Source organism: Mustela putorius, unplaced genomic scaffold (genome assembly GCF_011764305.1).
Source record: "Mustela putorius furo isolate JIRA1106 unplaced genomic scaffold, ASM1176430v1.1 tig00000228_pilon_pilon_pilon, whole genome shotgun sequence".
Classification (NCBI taxonomy): Eukaryota; Metazoa; Chordata; class Mammalia; order Carnivora; family Mustelidae; genus Mustela; species Mustela putorius.
In genome coordinates this window covers 25,623,235-25,648,897 of record NW_025421322.1, presented here as the reverse complement: position 1 = coordinate 25,648,897, position 25,663 = coordinate 25,623,235, and the positions used below count along the sequence as shown (strand labels likewise).

The window sequence follows — 25,663 nt, the reverse complement described above, 5'->3', positions numbered from 1 at the left end:
CTTCTAATTTGGGAGCAGCCAAATATATCAACCAACTAATAACCAAATTAAAGAAACATGTTGATAATAATACAATAATAGTAGGGGACTTCAACACCCCATTCACAGCAATGGACAGATCATCTAAGCAGAAGATCAACAAGGAAACAAGGGCTTTGAATGACACACTAGACCAGATGGACTTCACAGGTATGTACAGGGCATTCCATCCTAAAGCAACAGAATACACATTCTTCTTGAGTGCTCATGGAACTTCATCCAGCATAGATCACATACTGGGTCACAATTCAGGTCTCACCTGGTACCAAAATATTGGATTGTTCCCTGCATATTTTCAGACCACAGTGCTCTGAAACTTGAACTCAGTCACAGGAGGAAATTTGGAAGGAACTCAAACACTTGGAGGTTAAAGAGCATTCTACTAAGGAATGAATAGGTCAACCAGGAAATTAACAAAGGATTTTTAAAAACCACGGAAACTAGTGAAAATAAAAACACAACTGTCCAAAACCTTTGGAATGCAGCAAAGGTGGTCTTAAGAGGGAAGTACATTGCAACACAAGCCTCTTAAAAAAATTAGAAAAATCTCAAATACACAAGCTCACCTTACACTTAGAGGAGCTGGAGAAAGAATAGAAAATTAAACCTAAACCAGCCAGGAGAAGAGAAAGAATGAAGATCAGAACATAAATCAATGGAATAGAAACCAGAAGAATAGTAGAATAGATCAAAAGAACCAGAAACTGGTTTTTTGAAAAAATTAGTAAGATTGATAAGCCACTAGCTGGACTTACCAAAAGAAAAGAGAAAGGACCCAAATTAATAAAATCATGAATGAAAGAGGAGAGATCATGGTCAACACCAAGGAAATATGAATAATTTTAGGAACATATTATGAACAACTATATATATGCCAACAAATTAAGCAGTCTGGAAGAAATGGATGCATTCCTGAAAATTTATAAACTACCAAACCTGAAACAGGAAGAAATAGAAAATCTGACCAAATCCATAATCAGCAAGGAAATTGAAGCAGTAATCAAAAACTTCCCCCAAGACAAGAGTTCAGGGCCAAATGGCTTCCCAGGGGAATTTTACACAACATTTAGAGAAGAAATAATACCTATTCTACTGAAGCTGTTTCAAAAAATAGAATTGGAAGGAAAAGTTCCAAACTTATTCAGTGAGGCCAGCATTATTTTGATCCCCAAACCAGATGAAGACATCATCAAAAAGGACAATTATAGATTAATAGCCTTGATGAAAGTGAATGCCAAAACACTCACCAAGATACTAGCCAAAAGGACCCAAAAATATGTTAAAAAGGTTATCCACTGGGATGCCTGGGTGGCTCAGTGGGTTAAAGCCCCTGCCTTCGGCCCAGGTCATGAGCTCAGGGTCCTGGGATTGAGCCCTGCTTCAGGCTCTCTGCTCAGTGGGGAGCCTGCTCTCCCTTCTCTCTCTGCCTGCCTCTCTCTCTACTTGTGATCTCTGTCTGTCAAATAAATAAAATCTTAAAAAAATAAATAAATAAAGATTATCCACTACGACAAAATGGGATTTATTCCTGGGCTGCAAGGATGGCTCAACATTTGTAAATCAGTCAGTGTGACATCACATTAATAAAAGAAAGGACAAGAACCATGCGATCCTCTCAGTAGATGCAGAAAAAGCATTTGACAAACTTTAGCATCCTTTCTTGATTATAATTCTCCACAGTGTAGGGATAGAGGAAACATACTTCAATATTATAAAGCCATCTATGAAAAGCTCACAGCGAATATCATTCTTAGTAGGGGAAAAACTCTTAGTTTTTCCCCTAAGGTCAGGAACACAACACAGATGCTCACTCTCAACACTGTTGTTCAACATAGTACTATAGGCCCTACCCTCAACAATCAGGTGACAGAAAGAAATAAAGGCATTCAAATTGGCAAAGAAGAAGTGAAACTCTCTTTTCACAGATGACATGATACTATATGCTGAAAACCCAAAAGACTGCACTCCAAAACTGCTAGAATTCATACAGCAATTCAACAAAGTGGCAGGATATAAGCACAGAAATAAGTTGCATTTCTATACACTAACAGTGAGACAGAAGAAAGAGAAATTAAGGAATTGATTCCACTTACAATTGGACCAAAACCCATAAGGGACCTAGGAGTAAACCTAACCAAAGGGGTAAAGGATCTGTACCCTAAACACTACAGAACACTTATGAAAGAAATTGAGGAAGACACAAAGAAGTGAAAAAAACATTCCATGTACATGGATTGGAAGAATAAATATTGTTAAAATGTCTGTGCTACCCAGAGAAATCTACATATTCAATGCAATCCCTAACAAAATACCAGTGAATTTTTTCACAGAGCAGAAACAAGCAATCCTAACATTTGTATGGAACCAGAAAAGACTCCAAATAGCCAGGGGAATGTTGAAAATGAAAACCAAAGCTGGTGACATCACAATGCTAGACTTCAAGCTATATTACAAAGCTGTAATCATCAAGACAGTAGGGTACTGACACAAAAACAGACACACAGATCAATGGAACAGAATAGAGAACCCGGAAATGGACCTTAACTCCTTGGTAAACTAAATCTTCGACAAGGGAAGAAAGAATACCCAATGAAAAAATACAGTTTCTTCAATAAATGGTGTTGGGAAAATTGGACAGCTACACATTGAAGAATGTAACTGGACCATTTTCTTACATCATACACTAAAATAAAGTCAAAATGAATGAAAGACCTAAATGTGAGGCAGGAATCCAACAAAATCCTAGAGGAGAATACAGACAGCAACCTCTTCGACCTCAGCTGCAGCGACTTCTTGCTAGACACATCTCCAAGGCAAGGGAAACAAAAGCAAAAATGAACTATTGGGACTTTGCCAGATAAAAACCTTCTGCACAGCAAAGGAAACAGTCAGCAAAACTAAAAGGCAACATATGGAATGGGAAAAGATATTTGCAAATGACATATCAGATAAAGGGCTAGTATCCAAGTTCTATGATGAACTTACCAAACTCAACACCCAAAAGCAAAGGGTCCAGTCAAGAAATGGGCAGAAGACATGAACAGACATTTCTCCAAATAAGATATACAGAGGGCCAACAGACACATGAAAGAATACTAGATCCCTTAGCATCAGGGAAGTACAAATCAAAACCACAAAGAGACACAGCACCTTACACCAGTTAGAATGGCTACAATTAACAAGACGGGAAACACCAGATGTTGGCGAGGATGCAGAGAAAGAGGAACCCTCTTACACTGTTGGTGGGAGTGCAAGCTGGTACATCCATTCTGGAAAACGTGTGGAGTTTCCTGAAGAAGTTAAAAATAGAGCTATCCTACAATCCAGCAATTGCACTACTTCGTATTTACCCAAAGATACACATGTAGTGATCCAAAGGAGCACCTGCACCCCAGTGTTCATAGTACCAATGTTCACAGTAGCCAAACTGTGGAGAGCTGAGATGTTCATCAACAGATAAATGGATAAAGAAGATATGGTGTATATATACAATAGAATATTACTCAGCCATCAGAAAAGATGAATACTTACTGTTTACATCAATGTGGACTGAACTGGAGGGTATTATGCTGAGTGAAACAGGTCAAACAAATACAATTATCGTACCGTTTCACTCATATGTGGAATGTAAGAAAGAGTGCAGAGGATGGGAAGTCATCAGAGAGGGAGAAAACCCATGAGAGACTTTTAACTATAGGCAACAACAAACAGGGCTGCTGGAGGGGAGGTGGGGGGTTGGGGTAATTGGGAGATGGGCATTAAGGAGGGCACATGATGTGATGAGCACTAGGTGTTAATATGCTAATAATAAATAATTAAACATTATGTCTGAAACTAATGATGTACTATGTGTTAGCTAACTCAATTTTTTTTTTTAAGATTTTATTTATTTGAGAGAGAGAGAATGAGAGAGCACAAGATGAGGGAGGGTCAGAGGGAGAAGCAAACTCAGAACCCGATGTGGGACTCAGTCCTGAAGTCCCAGGATCATGACCTGAACCAAAAGGCAGTTGTTTAATCAGCTGAGCCACCCAGGCACCCTGGCTAATTCAACTTAAAAAATAAAATAAAATAAAATAAAATAAAAGAAACCTCTATGAAGTGACAGATAAGAGAGAAAGAAATAATTGTACTTCTGTATTTATTATTTTTTAAGCCAGAGTTAAACAATTAACAAGTTACAACATTAATTAGGTTAGGAAATGTGATGATTAATTGGGTACTGTTAATGTCCTTATGCCAACTCCTGTCCTTAGCCATTGTGTGACTGACCTACCTCAACCCAGGAATGAATTAGTTGCCCTGAAGTTGACTAGATACCAGTCTAGGTTGCATTGAAGCCCCAGGTCCAGTATTCTGTTCCCCAGAGGTTGAGAGATAATAGTATTATATAATCCAGGTAGAAGTTTCTTTTCTACACGAGGTGCATGTTGCAGTACACTTTTAAATGCTAAATAAAATTACAAAATCAGACTCAAATGCTTTCTTTTTTCATTTGGGGGTGGTGTTTGTGCTTAGCTAAGGCATACATTTTTTTTAAGGCATTTATTTTTAAAAATTATTAAAAATGACTTTTACAATTACAGTCTTTAGTCTAAAAGACTTAATTGGAATTTAGCAAGTTAAATATTTAAGTTCCTTTCTATTTCTAAAGAGTATTTTCACTTTTCAAAATTGATTTTTTATAAATATATTATGTAGTCATGTTAACTTGTTTCTTTTAAAAATATTGCTTTGTAGCTTTTTAAAAACAACATTTTTAAAGCTTTTTCCTGTTTGGTGCTTTTTAAAAATTTAATGTGATTTGTTTGATTTATTTTGTATATGACGTAGTTTGCATTTTAAGTTTGTATTCTTTACTGTGTTATATATTTATTATAAATTTCACCTTACCCTTTAGAACTTTTGATTTTATTAAAAGTCTAAAGGCTTATTCATAATGTTCATAAATTGGTTAAGACCTGTAATCTCCAAATTGTTGCTTACACCAGTGCTTTCATCTCTTTTCTTATCATAAATCTCTGATTAGGTCAAAATGTGATTTGTGTTACCAAGTCTACTTTCTGTACTTCCTGCAGAAAATGCTGGGTGAGGCCTAGAGCAAATTGTAGGTAGTCAAAAACATCAGAAACTGGATAATTGGACACTTAAAGTATTATTTTTAATTAAAACATAATATATGCACTAAATTGTTCCTTTTATGTCATTTCAGAGTACAGTTGCTTTGGTACTTCTCTTATTAAGTACATTATAAATGATTTAAATTGTTCCCTTGATTTGTGATCTTATATTGATGTTTATGTCCATGATAACAGACTAAAATAAGTTACCACATTTAGAATTATCATTGCCTTGAAAGTGTAATAGAGAACGAGACTTCTCTTTTTGTTTTTCAGATTTTCTTTTTTTTTTTTTCCAAGTGTGAATTTATACTTCGTAAAATATGGTTAACTTTAATGTTGGAATGTTTATGAGCATGACAAATTATGGTTTCTATTAAAACTCTTTCTATATGTCAAGGGGCCTAGTTTTGTTTTCCAGCATCAATCACCATTGCAAATGTTATAATTTTATAATAGAGACGAAAATGTAGAAACTATGGGTGTTCTACTTATATTTCTTCAACCAAAATGTTTTGATTTTCAGTTTAAGATGTATCTCTAAGTAGAGTAACTTATTTAAAAAAGAAATATGGGGCACCTGGGTGGCTCTGTCAATTAGGCAGTTGACTCTTGGTTTCTACTCAGTGTATGATCTCAGGGTCCTGGGATCGAGCCCCATGTTGGGCTCCACACTCAGCAGGGAGTCTGCTTGAGGATTCTCTCTCTCCCTCTCCTTTTTGCCCTTTCTCTCTCTCTAAAATAAATTAAGACATCTTTAAAATAAATAAACAATAAAAAAAATTACACCAGGCATACCTTATCCTAAACAGTATTCTAGAAATGCTTCTTAATATTAGAAGGTTTTTTGGGACGCTTGGGTGGCTCAGTGTGTTAAGCCTCTGCCTTCAGCTCAGGTCATGATCTCAGGGTCCGGGGATCAAGTCCCGCATCGGGCTTTCTGCTCAGCAGGGAGCCTGCTTCCCCCCTCTCCCCGCCTGCTTCTCTGCCTACTTGTGATCTCTCTCTGTCCATGAATAAATAAAAATTTTAAAAAAAAGAAGGTTTTTTAAAATAAAAGTTATTTTTAAAGGGAAATATAATTAACTAGAGATATATTTGTAAAATCATATTGTAAACTTCTCAGACCTATCCTTCCTAATTTCCTTCCTAATTGTTTTATTAGACTATTTTATCAATTAAAATAACTTGACAATTGATTAGGGCTTAGAACTTTCTTTCAAGGATTTGTTTTAATGACACTTAACCTATATTATGAAAACATGAAAATATTTTTAGTAGAATGTAACATTGAAAAAATAAAAATGCAGCAAGTTGGGGATAATCTGAAATTTTCTTTTTGAGAGAAATTTTGCAAAATTTTAAAAATCCTTAAATCCCCTTTTCCCTTATTCTCTCCCTTCCTCCCTTCCTTCTTTCCTCCTTTTCCACCTAGTATTGCCGCTTAGGAATCTATCCTATGGAACTTTCAGAGAAACATAGAAAGATTTAGGTACAAGTTTATATTAGTATTCTTTGTGAAAGTGAAAAAGAATAAAGAATAAGTATCTATCTAGTAATAGGGGATTAGTTAAACTATTATACATCATATGATGAAAAAATGCCACCAATAACATCATTACATTAAAAATTCTGAAGATGAGGGAAAATATTCACCAGATAATAATGCTATATTAAAATGGCAGAATACCATTGTATGTATACATCTCTAGAAACAGGATTGAAGGATAATACATCAAAATGTTTATTTCTGATAAGTTATGGGTAGTTTAAATTTCTTTTTTTGTTCTTCTGAATCTCTTTAACTTTCCACAGTAAACATGTATGGTCTTCATAGTTGAAAAATGTAACTTCTTCCTTTAGATAAGCCAAAGGAATTTAGTATTTTAAATGTTATTTTCTCATTTTGCTTAAAAATTCTTAAGCTAAAAAACCAAACTCAATATCCTCATGTTTTTAATATATATAAATGTGAATAAATATTTGTGTGTAAATTATGGATACGTATACATAAGGCATCTGTATGTGTATATAAATATGGCTTGTTTAATTTAAGTTGTTTACAGTAAATTCTGATTAAAGCAATCAGTTTTGACTGAAAAGCACAATCAGAGGCACAAAGTATTATATGGCTAGGTTGCAGACGGTTGTTCTTTTTCCAGAGGTTCTGTTCTAAAACTTGCATGTTGATATTCCTGAAAGCCCAATTTAAAAGAATTTTCTACTTTGTTCTAAGCATTAATATAAAACGTAAATTTTAGTATACTTATGGCACTGATAAAAATATTTGAATACATAAGTTACCTTTTAATTATGAAGTATTCTAAGATATTTTGTTAAAACCAGTAAGAATTTTCCAGGAGTAAAGCAAATGTGAGTCTTAAAATGGTAATAGTAGTTCTTCTATGGTTAGAGGTCATATCATTGCACTAATATAGACTTGATTGTAGGATTACTGTTCCAAATATATGTCCTAGGAAGAAGTTCTTCCAAATCTTAACCAATAAGAAAATATTGATTACCTTCCAATACAGGAAAAAGAAAAAAAAATTAACTGGAAATGAGTTTGTTAGAGCCTACAATAAGCCAATTTTATCTACTAGATTCAATTTAGGTTAAAAAAAAGGCAATGATAAGTGGTCAGGAATTTATTTTGAAACAAATTTTGAGAACATGACTGAGGCAGGATACAGAAACCTTTAGACTTATGTCTTATAGGAAAACCTGAGAACCTCTGGCACAGCTGAGATGCTTTCTATTCATCTCTTTTTCCCATAGTTCTTAGTTTAGCATTGTGCTGTATATTAGGAGTATCTGTGTGCACAATGGAGTCTGATCTAAAGATACCAAGTCTAGACCATTAGATGGCTGATCAACAAAGAATCACAGTAGAGGGACTGAAAAAACCCATGTCCTAGCAACTCATTTGCCCAGATCTAGGGAATCTCCTTGTGTGCCCTTCTCTGAGGCTCCCTTTAAACTAATCTCTCTCCCTCCCTCTCTTTTTAAAAATACCTCTGCATTTGAAATCTCTCATTTCTCCCTTTGCTGTTCTCTTCCTAATCTAACATTCCTCTTTCTTTAAGTAAATACAACTTAAATATTTATATTTATGTAACAAAATATAAAAAGCAGCTAGATTAAATTCTTCTTGAAATAGGAGGAAAAAAATCCTTAATTGTGTTTTCTTTTGACTTGCTTGTGATTTCTTTATTTATGTGACAGCATCCTCATTTTTCTACTTCCTAAATAGATAATAATTGGGCATTAAAGTGATGATTGTGATGCATTTTAATATTCTAATTCATCAAAAAAATTCCTATTTAAAAAATTTTAGTATTGCTTAGGTAGTAACAGTATTTTACAAGCTACAACAGGTCTCTGGTTACTTCAGTTAATTAGAAAAGTAATTGAATACCTCATGCTTTGTACAGTCTAAAAAGTTACAGTTTCATTTAATTTTAAAAAAGTAAAATTTCTTTATATGTTTTAAATTGTTTTCTGGAATCTTCCTGGGTTACTGAAGCAAAACAAAATGTTGAAAGTGTTGAAAAATCTTATATTTAAACATACAAGGTATTTTTCTTAGGTTTTTCTAGATTCATAATGAATATATAGGATTTTTTGTGTTAGAAAAAGATTTATTTATGTATTGTCATAAGTGAATGTATTTAAATTCTCAAGGATGGATTGGAGGAAGAGATAGTTCCAGTTCAAATAATTTTCATTTTAATTTGATACAGTATAAATTAGTGATTTGCAAACAACTGTCTTCTCTTATTTACCCTCCCTCAGGCAAACTTTTAAATGTGAATCAAAAGGAAAAAAATACTATAAGTAAATATTCTCTCATAAATGCTTGCTGGTAATTTTCCTGTTTCCTGTGTTTCTTTTTGTTGTTGTTGTTTTCTTTTTTTAAGGGAGGGGAGGAGCAGAGGGAAAGGCAGAAAGACAGTCTCAAGTCCCAAAGGCAGAACTTGATCTCACAACCCTAAGATCATGACTTGAGTTGAAATAAAAAGATTTTTGATTGAGCCACCCAGATGCCCCTAACCTGTGTACTTCTAGACATAGGACTCTGTTAAGAGCAACTTTTCCCTCAAACAATGAGAAATATTTAAGAAAGGGGAAAATGTGAGGAAGTCTGGTTGTTATTTTTTGCCACTGTTATGGATAAACACTTACACTTTGGGAAGATAGAACAGTTATTATTCTGTTAAGGATTTTCTTGTTCATGTTCATGAGGGATATTGGTGTTACATTTTTTCTTGTCATTTCATGGTTGGGTTTTTATTTTTAGGATTATTCTGGCCTCATAAAACAAGTTGGGAAGTATTTCTTTATCTTCTATTTTTTGAAAGAGTTTATGCATTTTTGTTAAGATTAGTGTTTTTTTTTTTTTTTTTAAGAATTTGATAAATTTCAGCAATGAAGCCATCTGGGCCTGGAGGCTCTTTATGTGTTTATGTTATGCAAAAGTATTTGGTGACAAATTCAATTTTATTAATGGATAGAGATATTCAGTTTTTTTCTTTTATTTCACATAAGTTTTGGTAAATTGTATTTTTCAAAATATGTACATTTCATCAAAGTTGTTGAATTTGTTGACATAAAGTTCTTCAGAACACTCTGGTTCCTGTTGATCTGTAGTGATGTCCCCTCCTTCATTCCTGGTATTAGTAATTTGAGTTTTCACTCTTTTTCTTGATCATGTACCTAGAGGTTTATTAGTTTTGTTGATCTTTTCAAAGAACCACCTTTTGCCTTTGCCTATTTCTTTTATTGTTTTTCTATTAGTTAATTCCAGCTCTTTTCTTTTGTTATTGCCTTCTTTTTATTTACTTAACTCTTGATTTAACTTGCTCTTTTTTCCATACCTTCTTAAGATAGAACCATAGGCCATTTATCTTAGATCTTTCTACTTTTTAATGTAAGTAGTTCAAACTTCCCTTCAAGCATTCATTAAGCTGCATACCATAAATTTTGATATGTTGTATTTTCACTCATATTCAGTTTGAAGTATTTTCTAATTTCCCTTTTTTATTTCTTCTTTGACCCCTGTATTTAGAAGATGTTATTTAATTTTCCAAATTTTTTTCTAGGTATCTTATTGTTATTGATTCCATTTTGATCAGAGAACACATTCTTTATTATTTTAATCAAAAATTTATTGACATGTTTTATGGGTCAGCTTATGGTCTATCTTGATAAATGTACCATCTCCACTTGAAAAGAATATTTATTCTATAGATGTTGGGTATCATTTTTTTTTAATTTTTTATTTTTTATAAACATATATTTTTATCCCCAGGGGTACAGGTCTGTGAATCACCAGGTTTACACACTTCACAGCACTCACCAAAGCACATACCCTCCCCAATGTCCATAATCCCACCCCCTTCTCCCAAACCCCCTCCCCCCAGCAACCCTCAGTTTGTTTTGTGAGATTAAGAGTCACTTATGGTTTGTCTCCCTCCCAATCCCATCTTGTTTCATTTATTCTTCTCCTACCCACTACTTAAGTGGGTAGGAGATGTTGGGTATCATTTAAGTATTAATTAGATCAGGATGATTGGTAGTATTGTTCAAATAAACTATCTTAATGGTATTTTTGCCTAGTTTCCTGTCAATTGCTGAGAAAGAGGCTTTTATATCTCTAAGTATGATTGTAGAATTGTTTATTTTGCCCTTTAATTCTGTCAGATTTTGCATCATGCATTTTGAAGCTGTGTTACTGGCATAATCAAATTGTTATGCCTTTTGATGAATTAATTCTTTTTATTATTCTGAAATGTTCCTGGTTCTGGCCATATTCTTTAAGTCTACTTTATATGATAATATAGCTACTCCAGCTTTTATAAGCTTAGTGTTTATATAGTGTATCTTTTACCATCCATTTATTTTCAACCTATCAAAGTATAATTCTTGTGGATATCTTACAGTTGGGTCTTGCTATTTTATCTGTTTTGGCAATCTCTGCTTTTTTTTTTTTTTTTGGAGTGTTTAGTCCATTAACATCGAATGTAATTATTGTTGTGGTAGGTTATAGGTTTGCTATTTTACTATTTGCTGTTTGTCTCTCTGTTCACATTTCCTGCATTGTTTTGCCTTAACTTAATATTTTAAAAAAATTCTCTTCAGGGGCACCTGGGTGGCTCAGTGGGTTAAGCCTCTGCCTTCGGCTCAGGTCATGATCCCAGGGTCCTGGGATCAAGCCCACATCGGGCTCTCTGCTCAGCAGGGAGCCTGCTTCCTCCTCTCTCTCTCTGCCTGCCTCTGCCTACTTGTGGTCTCTGTCTGTCAAATAAATAAATAAAATCTTTTTTAAAAGATTCTCTTCAAATTATTTACTAGCTTTTTAATTAACCTCGTTGCATTTTGTCTGTATGTGTGATCACTCCAGGCATTACAAATATGCATTCTTACTTCTTCATAGACTATTTAGAGCTAATATTGTATCATGTAATAGACATTGTAGAAATATAACAACCAAATTACCAAATTGGTCCATTTGTAACCTCCTTCATCCTTTACGGTTTGGTGTTATATGAATTACATCTACATATGTTATAAACTCCATAAGACAGAGTTATAATTTTTTTCATTTTTAGATGGGTCTAACTAATTAAATTACTAGGGATGGGGCGCCTGGGTGGCTCAGTGTGTTAAAGCCTCTGCCTTGGGCTCAGGTCATGATCTCAGGGTCCTGGGATCGAGCCCCGCATCAGGCTCTCTGCTCCATGGAGAGCCTGCTTTCTCTTCTCTCTGCCTGCCTCTCTGCCTACTTGTGATCTCTGTCTGTCAAATAAATAAATAAATAACCTTTAAATTACTAGGGAAAAGTAGTTTTTTATATTTACCCAGTATTTACCATTTCTGATACTCTTCATTCTTTCCTGAAGATTCTTCTGCCCAACTGGTATTCCTGTTCAGTCTAAAGAACTTGTTTTCATGTTTTTCTATATTGTAGGTTGGCTGGTTCTCATAGTTTTAGTTTATCTCAGATACAGTTTGCCTTCATTTTTGAAGGATATAATCTTTCTGGATATAGAATACTGGACAGCTTTATTTTTTTCTTCTTGAAGTATATAGAAATCATTGTTTTGCTTTATTTAATGTGTCATTTTTTTGTGACTGTTTTCAAGATTCCTTTTTCTTTATCACTGATTTTCTTCATTCTTGCTCTACCAGAGGTTCCCTGAACTTTCTTGACTCTTTTGAAATTTTGTCTTCCACCAAATTTGGGAAATTATTAGGCATAATTTATTTAAATATTTTTTGGTTCTGTTCTTTCTTTTAACTTTTGGAACTCTAGTTATATGTGTATTGACTTTTTGGTATTTAGCCACAAGTCTCTGAGACTGATTTATTATTTCTCAATACTTTTATTTTCCGTTCTTCAGATTGGGTTATTTTTATTGATCTATCATGTTCATTCTTTGTTTTGTAATCTCCATTTTGCTTTCAAGCCTATCCAATTAATTTAAAAATTTCAGTTAATATATTTTTCATTCTAGGACTTGAGTTTGGTTCCTCTTTATAGTTTCTATTTGACTATATTTTCATTTATATCTTTGAATATAATTTTGATTGCTGCTTTAAAGCCCCTGTCTGCTACTTGTAACATTTGAATCAGTTCAGAATTGATTCTGTCTATTGTATTTTCTCCTGAAAATGGGTCATGTTTTCCTGTTTTTTGGTTTGTGCAATAATTTTGGATTATATCTTAATATAATTCTGCAATTACCATGTTGTGGATACTCTGGGTTGTGTTATTCTTCTAAAAAATACCAGTTTTGGTTTTTTTTTTTTTTTTTTTTTTTTTTACTATTTTAGGCAGTTGATGGTTAGGCTCAAACTGCAAACTCTGTGTTTTTGTTTGTAGCTCAGATCTTCGGTTATTTTACTCTTACCTAACCTTTTTTATTTCCTCTGCAAATGTGCAGTTCACAGGTCAACCATATATTAGAATTGGCGGTATATACAGATTTAGGGCTCCTTCCTGACTCTATCCTTTCCAGGACTCCCCTTTCACTTTCCAGGCATTTTGGTTATGTTGCACTCTGTCCACTGCTTCTTCAGGCCTGAAAGACTGAAGATTTTTTGTTTGACTTTTAGTTGCCTTACATATTGTGGGTTGAGGTCTGCCCTCAGGCCAAAAGCTACTATAAGCAGGTAACTCACTTAGTTCTATTCCTTTTTCTAAGTGTTAATTCCTTTCCAGAATCAATCTGGTTTTGGTCATTTTCTAGCACGTTTAAGTAGTTATTATATGTTTGTGTGTAGTTATTTATGTAGAAGAATTGGTATTGTAGGAGGTTACTAAGCCAGTAGTAGAAGTAGAACTAGATTTTTTTAAGCTAAAATAATTGGAAAATATGGTATGGTGAAGTACAATCTTAATGGTTTTTTTTTTTTGAAGATATTCAGAAAAAGAAGAAAGCATGATGTATATCACACACAACACCTACACACACACACACACACACACAAATTGAAAGAACTAGTTTTTCTAATTCCAAAGTCTTCTTAATGAAACATTAGATTAGAATGTATTTCTGATATAAGGACAAATAGTTTAGCATATGTCAAAAGAAAATTTTGTATAGATTTTTAAAACCTATAGATGCTTGTTTCCAAGATGGAGTTCTGTTGTATATTGTACATCCAAAGTTTTTCACTTCTGACATATATAGTTTTGATTCAGTTAAGAAGGTAACTTACAGTGTCAGCGTCCTCAAAACGTCAATTTATGATTTAAAAATTTTTGGTGGATAATTTCCAGTATGATTTCCACTTTCTAGGAAATGTTTCTTTCATGTTTCCTCTTGCTACTGAATAGGCTCTTTGTGAAGCAGGAGGCAGAACCTCTGTTTTGGTTTTACTTTAATCTCTGTGCCAATGGTTTTCCACCTTGCTCTATCTCCTTTATTTCTCTTTCTCAGTCTTTAAAAAAATTTATCTTTTCATTACTTTTAATTTTTTAACCCTTACGGGTAATAGGAAGGGAAGTTTAGGAATATCGATTATATTATTTTGTTGTTTTCTCTTTGCTGCACCTTATGCATTTGCCTACCTCTTATCCTTTCTTCTTAGGACTTGTAAATATTTTCAGTATTTTGCTCAATATGAATATGTAGGGAATTTGAAGAAGTAAAAGCAAGGACTCTGTATATTCTCATTCTATTGGGAAGGTCCTGCTTGTTGAACTTTTAGGTATTTCAAGATGTTCCAGTCAACTGACAAGAACTTCTCCTCACAGTGTCAGAACTGTAGTGATGATGAGAGTAATACAACTAGCAAATAGTTCTGGTATGTAACCACTTTTGCATGTTTACTTCAGCAGAAATCTCTGTGGAGTACAGTGGTATCCTATATTCCTTGTTAACATTTGGAAAACCATTTGCATGCTTTCAAAATCGATTTTGAGGTAATGGTGTTAGTCAATAAATAGAGAATATTTTAATCAGATGTGAAATTTTGCAAAGATTAGTATATCTTCTTTTCATAACTCATTTAAATAAAGGGAAAACAAAATGTAAACTTGCATTCTTAGAACTTTCTGAATAATATGATAATTGATTAAACTCAAGGTTTTAGTGTACTTCTTATTGCAAAACCATTATGGTACTCTATGTGTATTAAGTAAAATACCATTCGTAATATGGACAATACTTCTTTTTTTATATAGTTTATCAGTGAAGACTTGCTTTTTACTTTTCTAAAACTAAATTCTTTAGTTCTTATGTTGTTGTAGATTATAAATAAATATTTTAGAAAATATTTATCCAGTTTGTAATGTATTTCTTTAGACAGTATGGTTATACTAAATCTTTAGAACAGGGTGATCTGTGGTGTAGGTTCTTCTCCATAGACTGTCAGTTAATTCTTTTGGACTGGATGAGGATAAAGAAAGTATGTTCTCTGCCATTTTACCATAGCTTGCTCTTGTACTTATACAAATGGTGAGAGAGTTATATTGTTATGAGATTGGATACATTGCTTCTTTATAATGTTAATTTTTAGATTTAGTGATGGTACTTAAAGATACTTTGATTTATACTTGGGAAGAGTTTGTTTATTATGCTATATATTATACATTGTTTATTGTTACTTATGATTTTGAATAACACTCTACTTTTTTGGGTCATTTTATTGTGTAGAATATTCTGCATTATCCAATAGTATATAGATTTCAAAACTCAAAATATTCAGTACATTATCAAGGGAGATTAAGGAACAGAACACAATCCAGTGAAGTCATTGTTGTAATATATTGCTTTGAAAATGTTATTTTCTGTTTTTTAAAGGATATCTAGATTTATTTGAATATTCTTTTTTCTGCTATCAATGTTTGTTTGTATATATAACACCTAAGTCATCTATCACTGTATCTTAAAGAAGGATAGCTATATTTCAGAGGACTTTTTTTGTAATTAATGTAAACAGGCTTATTATATAGATGCAAGGACTTACCACAAAAATGAAAAATTAATGATTACCCAGGGTCATAGTTTCCATGGTAGACCTGTAACTAAAGTTCAGTTTTGTTTTCTAGCCTTGTAATTTAATCCATACCAAGTATTATTTTCTGTGTGGATAACTTTGGTCCATTAACGTACAAAAATTTATAAATAAACTTTGATATTCTTTTACATTATAAATCTGCTGGTATTTTTTTTTGTAATAAAAAAGAAATCATGATATAGTAACTAATTCTTGATCTAAACCCTATCTTTCCCCTTTAGAAAAGTTGGAAGCTGCACCACCCACCCCAGGACAGCTGAGATATGGTAATAGTTCTATAATTGTCAAATATTTGTACATCTGTCTTTTAGACATAAAAAAGGTATCATTTCTATTAATATAGAAGAGTGAGTAAATTTAATTTTTCCAGGTAGAGTGGGTTATCTTATTTATCATGCTGAAACAAAAAGTTTATAACATATTACAATATTATGGAATTTCTAATATTGTTAATAGTATCTAACATTGTTAAACTGTTGTCACCATCTAGAACTAAAAGTATACTTTTGAATAGGTTTTCTTAATTCCCAGAAAAAAGAATATATTTACTTTAGTTTGGATTTAAGTTGGATAATTTCATAACTAGAAAGTCTGAGCTAGGTAGAACTGTTCTCTGGTGGAGAAAATACTTACAGCTTGCTATTTGTGATGATGAAGAAAGTTAAGTTCATTTAAGACCATCACGAAGAAGAAGCTTATAATGGTGCTGGTGTACTTTCTTTACTCTGTTAAGATGGGAATAAATAGGCAAGGCTAACACGGGCATAATGTAAAACAGTGTGGGGTCTTATTATAAAGACAACAAAAGAAGAGAGTATTTTAACAGTACAGTGAATTCAAGTGATTTTCTGTTAGAGAGTAGTATTTCCCAAAGGAAATTGAAGAAATCACAAATTAATAGGAGATCATTAGATACTGGAGAGCAAATTTACAAGATTTTTAAAAACTTAATTAACTACCCAGTTCTTTTTTCTCCAAGAGGTAGAGTATAATTTATATTAGAAATAATAACTTTTCCCAAGTACATTTAAGAATTCTTTAAGACTTTTCTTCTTCTGGTAGCTTTTCCTGATCCTACTAGCCTAGGTTCATGCAAATTCATGTTCATAACAATGGATAGTGCTATTATCAGTTTTTTGGTTCTATTGATCAAAGTTAACTGTTCATATGGTATGTTATCATACCCAAACTTCTTGAGGGTTGGTAACCAAGTCTTACATATTTTTATAACTAATGCCAGATGGAATGTCTGGTATATGTTTATTTAACAATTTGAAAATTGCATTTTTTTCTTTGTGTTGATAATAAATTTTTTACTTATAGGACACATTTATTTAGGTCTAAGCATAAACGCATGATATATTTTATTCTTTAAAGTTGCTTATTATAAAAGTTTGAATGTCTAATAGTTAAGCAACTAGACTTGGACAAAATCAAAGAACTCAGACTAAACTCTTTATTTTTTTTAAGATTTTATTTGTTTATTTATATGACAGAGAGAGAGAGAGATCACAAGTAGACAAGAGAGGCAGGCAGAGAGAGCGGGAAGCAGACTCCCCACTGAGCAGAGAGCCCTATGAGGGGCTCAATCCCAGGACCCCAAGACCAAGACCTGAGCTGAAGGCAGAGGCTTTACCCACTGAGCCACCCAGGTGCCCCAAGACTAGACTCTTCAATTGAAAAATCCCATTTCATTAATCAGCTATTTGATTCTTACCATCTTTAATAGCTTTTAAAATAATACCTTTTAAAAATAATTTTCTTTATAATTAAAAAGATGCTACTTTTTATCTTGAACATTCTTATTTGATAATAAGAAGAAATCTGAAATGACCTAGGATACATATACCCTTTTCCTGTGACCTTCGTCTTCAGTAGTGGTTTTGGGTAGAGTGTTTTTTTGTTTTGTTTTGTTAACTGCTTATTAGCCTTTCCTGGGTTGGCCCAGAACTTGCTAGAGTAATGTCAAACTTTAATAACTTCTGGATTATATTTTAATTAACACTTGGACTTAACTGCATTAAAAAGAAAAACATTCTAAAGTCACTGAACACACACAACCAATTCACTTAAGGAAGTATTTGCTGGATATGTTATAAAACTCACAAGTTTGATATTTATCTAAAAAAGTCATCAGTTGAATTGATGTTGGCTATGTCTTGGCAATTTTATAGATGAATCAGAATAAAGTCTTTTAACTCTCCCAGCTTTTAATCTGTTTCACAGTCTGCCTTCAATTCTCTTAATATGGAATTCTCTTCCTTTCCAGGTTAGTGGTCCTCAACTTAATTAACTAATGTTCATTAAGTGTCTGCAATGCACTATGCATACTGCAATGTGCTGAAGATGCAAATATGAAAAAAGTGAGGCTGAATGTTTAATATGTAGATACTAGTTCTTCCTTGTTACACTTCTATTATGTCAGCTCATTCAGATTCTGTATTAGATAGATCAGATTTTTCTTATCTATCTTATCTTATCTGTTAGGATAAGGCCAAATTACATTTTGATTTAAATCAAATAGTTTGTGAAAGCCTCCAGGGATACCAATATTGTGAGGGGGGAAAAGACTGCATATAGATGGTGAATATAGATGAGATGATCACATTTTTCTCACATTTGTTAAAAAATTGTTTAGTGAGTAAAATTGACCATTTAGCTTCCCTGAAATTTGATTCAAGGTATTTTTTATTATTTCTAACATGGATATTAATTTTATGATATCAGTTTTTAGGTATAAGAAACAGATTGATATCAATAGCAATTAAACAGGTAAAACATGGTACTTGTAATATGTATTTACTTATTTGTTCTGCTGTTAACTGTAGTTCTTTGTACATGTAGCTAGTAAGAAAACAACCCAGAAATCTTAACATAGTTATTTTTACATGTTACGTATTTTTTAATTTTGTTTTGTTTCACTAGTGTAGCTTTTAGGAAGTAATTAAGCTTATAGCAGAAGTAGAATCTTTTGGCTATGGGGAATTAAAAGCAAATTTCAAAGGTTGTCAAATCTGTTTAGGAGACTTTAATCATATGGTCTGTGTTCTCATTTAAAATTATAGAAATCCTAAAATATATTTTCTGTTTTTGATGTTTTTCAGTATTCATCCACAATGCGATACCTTTCATAGGGTTTGGCTTTTTGGATAATGCAATAATGATTGTTGCAGTAAGTTCTTTCTTTTACCCTTCTATTTTGAGTTAATAAAGCAATTAGTGTAGTCGAAATTTTCCTAATAATTTATATATCCTGGCTATAAGATTTTAATTAACATCATAATGAACAAGGCTACTTTTTACTATATTTCATGTTAATAAGACTATCGTTCAGTTTTAAGGCATTACATGTATTAATCATTAAGACTTTTGGCAAACCATTGACCATAATAAACACATAGTTATTAGGTCAATATTATTCTGTTCTAGTTTAAACATTCTTATTCAAGGAAAAAGTATATAAAATTTTCTGACGTTCTTTAATTTTATTGACAGTTCTCATCACATATATGTTATTTGGTTAGTTCCTTGTTTAGTTTTCCCATGGAGAATTGTCTTAAAGGGTGTCTTTGTTCCATTGTAGTGTTAAAAAAAGTTCCCCTTCTCTGTGGTTATTTTAATGTAATTGTGTTCCTTAAGAGTGTTTAGTCCCTGAGAAGGCTTCTTTACCTTTCCTACCACTGAGTGATACATTTTGTTAATGAATACCAATATTGGTCCAATTTCGAAAGTCAGAGATGAATCTGTGGATTAAAATGCAAGTCTTCTAAAACTGCCCAGTGGTCTATCCACTCTCTTCATTGACTCTAACTTGAAAAAAATGATGTAAATGGTAGTTGTTGTGCAGGAGACTGCTTAAAAAAAAAAAATGATTTGGGGATCATTGTGAGAAAAATACATATGAGAGCAAGGGGGTTTTTTTGGTTTTCTTTAGGTCTTGGAGGTCATATGTACTACAGATGGATGTAAATAGAACATTCGATTTTAAAACAAAATTATACTAAAAGTAAAATTTACATTGTGTAGATTATAAAATTTCTTTTTTTAAAAATTTTTTTCAATTTATTTATTTTCAGAAAAACAGTATTCATTATTTTTTCACCACACCCAGTGCTCCATGCAATCCGTGCTCTCTATAATACCCACCACCTGGTACCCCAACCTCCCACACCCCCGCCACTTCAATCCCCTCAGATTGTTTTTCAGAGTCCATAGTCTCTGATGATTATAAAATTTCTTTAAAGAATATCTAAAATTCTTAAAAGAATATCTGAAAAGATTTTTTTTTTTTTTTTTGCTATTATATAGTCTCATCTTATATCCAGATTAACAGTGCCAGGCTATCCAGAAAGTCTGGCTGCTCACCTGTGTTCATATAATAGGAAGGTATCTTGCTGCCTAAATATTCACAGCAGGTACTCTAGCATGCACACAGCTTGAATGTGGAAGCACCCATTGTGTAGTTCTTTAGCAAAGTAGCCTGGCAAGCGCCTCTAAAATATAATATCAGAATGCTAGTTTTTTTGACTGATCATGAAATTTTTTCTAATATATATATAAGAATTGGCCAATTTATGTATCTGTGAATATGAGAATATATCTGTGAATATTAAGCAACTTAGAACCACACCGCTTTCAATGAAATTACTAAAATTTGAGTTGGTGAGATTATTTAAATAGTTATTAAATAATAAAACATATCTAATTATAATGGAAACCCCATTATGATGGATTTATAAGCTGTAGGTAAGACTTGATGTGTTCTTAAATAGATTGGTTGAAGTTTCTCTGTGACAAGTATTTCTTTCAGTTTTATACAATTCAGTATTTCAGTTTGTCTTAATTGACAGCTGGTATCCATACCTACCACCTTCATATTCATTTGTTTTTTTCCATCTCAATAAGACAGACCTTAGTCAAATACTAAAAAAACTATCCTTGCTACAAGGAAGTACTGAGGTGATATATTTTGCATAAAGAAGGGTGAATAGAGATTTTGAAGAGAGATCAGAATAGGGAAACTGGGTAACTTCATAGATCCTGCATTTCACAGTGTGTTATTATTTATTTGAAATAAATATCTGAAGTAACAGAAAATCTGCATCTAAATACAGCTATGAACAAAGTGAAACACACACACTCTAGAGTCAAATTATTGTAAAGTGGTTGACTGTTTTCTGTTACTCAGGCCTGTGTCTTATAGTATAACCAAGAGTGAACTATTTTTCCAGGTCTGAGATGGTTGACTCCGAGTTAATAACTTGTTATTGACTTGTTACAAGTTATTAACTTGTTCTTGACGTTTACATTGAAATCCAGTTGCAGGGACATAATACCAATTTTTGCTTTTTTTTTTTTTTAAAGATTTTATTTATTTATTTGACAGAGAGAAATTACAAGTACACTGAGAGGCAGGCAGAGAGAGAGAGAGAGAAGGAAGCAGGCTCCTTGCTGAGCAGAGAGCCCAATGCAGGACTCGATCCCAGGACCCTGAGATCATGACCTGAGCCGAAGGCAGCGGCTTAACCCACTGAGCCACCCAGGCGCCCCAATTTTTACTTTTGAAATAAATGTTTAAATCACTGACTTCAATACCCGAATAAGAGCAGTTGTGTGGCAAAATTGTTATTCAGTGATAATTGCAAACCAGTTCAGGGACAGTGAAATTTCCCAAAGAGGTTTTATAATAAATAGACTGCTAAAACTAAAATACATAAGTAATACAACTCTAGAATCTATACATAGGAAAATAAGTAGTGATCATTATCTTAAGAATGTCTTTCACCTTTTAATTATTTGAAAACACTGATTTCCTCCTAACATTATGAGATAGCTATGACTGTTTTAAGATAGTAAGTTAAGGAAATATTTGATTCTTCTTTTCTATTATGTCATTGACATTTGATGTTTTCCTCTTCCCTGTTGTACTCTCTTGGTTGCTATCCTAGTTGTAGTCATCAAAACAAATTCCTGTGTAGCTTCCTGTAATAGACTGACCTTTATTGTTGGCTGCTGTTCATACTCAGCCTTTGGTTTCATAGTTTATTATATTTTTATATTACTAGGATTGCTTTTTATGACATTTTAGTGTTTTTTTTGGATTATGTTTCTTAAAATTTAATTAGAATAGGATTTATTAGAATTCTAGAGTAATTTAATTGTACTCAGGTGATGAACCAGATGTAAATTTAAGATAACTAGTATTAGATGTACAAAATAAAACTTGATGTAACTGTGGGAAAAAGTAAAGACTGGTAGTTTGTTGTCCTCAAACTGTCTTTGATTTTATTTGAAGCTTTTATGTTATTAGAAGGTCCTTCAGGTTTCTTAAATTCAACTAAATGCTTAATCACCTAAGTACTTTTTAAGCACATGTATAGCAAGCAGATTTTTGCTGGGGCACTCCTAGTGATAGTGATTCATTGCTGCTAAAGATGGTATATTTATTTTTTATATACTGTACATGTTAGGTACATCGCTCCATCGTTCTATATAAGTGCTCCAGTTTTTTTTGGAGTGTTTTGTGTGGGTTTTTTTTCCCCCCATCTATATATAAAGATACACATCTTTATTCCTTACGCATGTTTTGTTCTTCTTTTCTTGGGGATGTGGTTCCTTCACAACCTTCCTTGTGATTTTAAATACCTGGGACTTTTATGCATCAGGCTGTTCTCTCCGTATCCAGCAAGAATTTTATTTCATTTTTTAAAAGATTTTATTTATTTATTTTGAGAGAGAGAGCACACACACAAGCAGGTAGAGCAGCAGGCAGAGGGAGAGGGAGAACCAGGCTCCCCACTGAACAGAGGGCCCAACGTGGGACTCAATCCCAGGGCCCTGGAATCACGACTCCAGTTAAGGCAGCCGCTTAACTGATTGAGCCACCCAGGCACCCCAAGAATTGTGTTTTAAAGAGATGGAACCAAAAGAGCTAGGTGAGGGGAAAATGAGGAAACTTAACTCAGCTTCTCTTCAGTTTTATAAATAATTGAGTAATGCAATATTTTTATATACTGGATAGGACATTCCCTTTTATCCTCCATAAGTACCATTGTGATTTTAAAATTTATTTAGAAATTTTCAAGCATCAGTATTCAGGAGGAAAATTAAGTCTACTGATGGCAGCATTGGCTAAGTATTAGAGCTCAGCACAATAGATCATAGGATTTCTCCTTTATTCTGTGTAGTAACCCATTAGACTAGTTTAATCTTCTTCATTTCAGTTCCTTCTCTTTATTTTTTTTTAAGATTATTTATTTATTTATTTATTTATTTGACAGACAGAGATCACAAGCAGGCAGAGAGGCAGGCAGAGTGGGGGGGAAGAAAGGCTCTTTGCTAAGCAGAGAGCCTGATGCGGGGCTCGATCCTAGGACTCTGGGATCATGACCTGAGCCAAAGGCAGAGGCTTTAACCCACTGAGCCACCCAGGCACCCCTGGTTCCTTCTCTTTAAAATGGAAGTAAAAATACGAGTGCCTCTTGTCTATAGGGAATGGGATGGGTGTGGAAATTTTGAAACTCTCTCAGTAAACTCAGGACCTTGTTTTTTACTGAGGTGCTAGCTATTGTACAAATTACTGTTGTTGCTCATAAATGTATCATATAGTCTCACTATGTAATAGTTAAAGTGTACTCAGTGTTACAAGAGAATTTTTGAAGTCTGTGATCTCTTGGGGCCCTAGAAATTAGTTTAGTCTTTTTTTTTACTCTTTTGGTAGCTTAAATAATAGCTTAAATTAAGATTTAAAATTAGGGGAGTTGGTTTTTGTGTTCCAAGAAGTTTAAAGAATCTATCTTTGTTGTTGGAAAATACAAATTCTAGATTTTTAACAATGAATTATATTGCTGTTTTTATTATAATTGTTTGTTGCTATTTTTATTTTTTATAAAAGCCTGATTTTAATAAATCAAATGATACTGATGATGTTTTGCATGAATGCATATATTTAATAGTTAAATGCATTACTGTATTATATGAATATTTTGGCATATTTTATATATATAATTTTGCTGTAGTAACCTGTTGGCTTAAGCAGTTTATCTGTTTTCATTAAGACTTTGCTCTTTTTTACAGTCACTTCAGCATTAATTTTTAAATTAATTTCTTTGTAATCATTTTTCAGGGAACCCATATTGAGATGTCTATTGGAATTATTTTGGGAATCTCAACTATGGCAGGTATTTAATAAGTCATTATTATTCCATTGCCCATATATTTATAAAATATTTTAGCAGGTTGGACTTAGAAGAGGATGATTTATTTAAATAAGTTTACTCATTGAAATGTCTATTTGTCTACCTAATCCTGTTCTTCAGATTCTTAATGTTGTATATGTAGCACTTTTTTCCTGAGAAATTTTAGGTGCTTAATGTTAATGAGTAACAATGCTATACTGACTATATTAAATAAATTTTTCTCTTAATTCAGTGTTACCCCAAAACCTTTGTGCTCTTGTTTCTACTAATTTATTTTCAAATTGTTTAGGAACATCAAAGAAGGAAATATAAGATTGGCTCTATTACTTTCTTTCCCCTAGTTACCACTCTGTTTTTCATGATGGTGAAACTTCGTTTCTTCTCTGTGATTTTCTCAAATTTCAGAGCTATGCATAAAGGTTTACTTTAACTTCCAAATATCCAAATCTCCTTAAATATAATGAAGGGTACACAAAATACTGTATAGGTATTGAAACCAAAATGGTTTCCAAATGGCTGCCACAACAGAAAAAGCCTACTACTTGATGGAAGGAGAACATTATATCCCAAAAGACTTGTGTTCTATTTTGAAATCTTGAAGTTCAGAGCTTTGCAATGAGTAACTTTGGATACATAGCTGTTGTAGTTTCAGAAACTTGTGATTACTCGTCCAGATGAGTGCTTCATTGATGATATAGTGATGTATTATAATGATTTTTCTGACTTCCATGTAACAATTCACTTATCCACTTCTCACTTTTTTAGCTGCTGCTTTAGGAAATCTTGTGTCAGATTTAGCTGGACTTGGGTAGGTCCATTCACTTATTCATTTGTGCATGTGTATTCTGACCTTGCCCTCTTTCTCTTCCCCGTGTTTTAATTGAGAAAGATAAAAAATATGGGACATTTTTTGTGTGTGTGTTTTCAAACTAAAGTTTTAAACTTAACATTTCTAAATCAGTAGTACTAAATCTTTGGTGTGCATCAAATACAAATGCCTGGTTTATGCCTTGGAACTTGTGTCTCTAGGTTTAGGGACCCGGAATTTGTGTTTAAAAATCTTCTCAAGAGATTGATACATGCTAAAAGTTTTTCTAAAACAACTGTAATGTAAGCATTACTGAAGTATTCATATGTATTTTTGATAGACATTTCCAAAGTGAGACAGAATTAAAACCAAGAATTAAAATTAAAGAATTGAAACCAAATAAAGTTAAATTAAAATTAATAAAATAAATTAAAATAAAAAAAATTAAAACCAAGAACCCCATCATTATTTCACCCCACTCTTCTCCCATTAAGCTCAAAGATAAGAGATATGGTTCAAATATGAGGAATACTGACTGGGCATGTTTTCTGGAGAGAGGAGCTTTCAGAAGGAATAATGCCAGAGCATACATGGGTTTGGCCAGTTTTTGCTCTCTTTATTCTATGTGGCTGGAATGATGAAATAAAGTGAGAATGTCTACTTAGAAAAGGCCAGCTTTCTCTCTTTCTCATTTTACATTCTCTCTTCCAAGCAACACATGGCCTGGGCTGCCTCCTGAGCTTGAGGAAGCCTGGGAAGTATAAGTTAGACCAACTTGGCATTAATTATTGTAATAAACGTACTCTTTTTTGCTCAGTCTTTGGCTCTGTTTTTTCCTTCCATGATTCATGAGAGTAGTAAGTTTTGAGATTTGGATTTGGGCCTACCAGAAATTTAGCCTTATAATCTAGGAAAAGGTGGCTTCATAAGTGATCTGACCCTGTGATTAGACTTCTGTACTGGAGTTTGGG

At 33.0% G+C, this 25,663-nt stretch overlaps 1 protein-coding gene across 1 annotated transcript in view; it reads left to right on the top strand.

Annotated features, from left to right (window-relative positions):
• The window catches only part of TMEM65 (transmembrane protein 65), a 69,822-nt gene that overhangs the window by 29,713 nt on the left and 14,446 nt on the right, over window positions 1-25,663 (top strand). Inside the window, exons 2-5 of the mRNA XM_004743523.3 lie at window positions 15,908-15,952; window positions 18,791-18,858; window positions 23,812-23,866; window positions 24,650-24,692. Of these exons, the coding sequence (XP_004743580.2) occupies window positions 15,908-15,952; window positions 18,791-18,858; window positions 23,812-23,866; window positions 24,650-24,692 (211 nt within the window). The remainder of the gene's footprint in view (window positions 1-15,907; window positions 15,953-18,790; window positions 18,859-23,811; window positions 23,867-24,649; window positions 24,693-25,663) is intronic.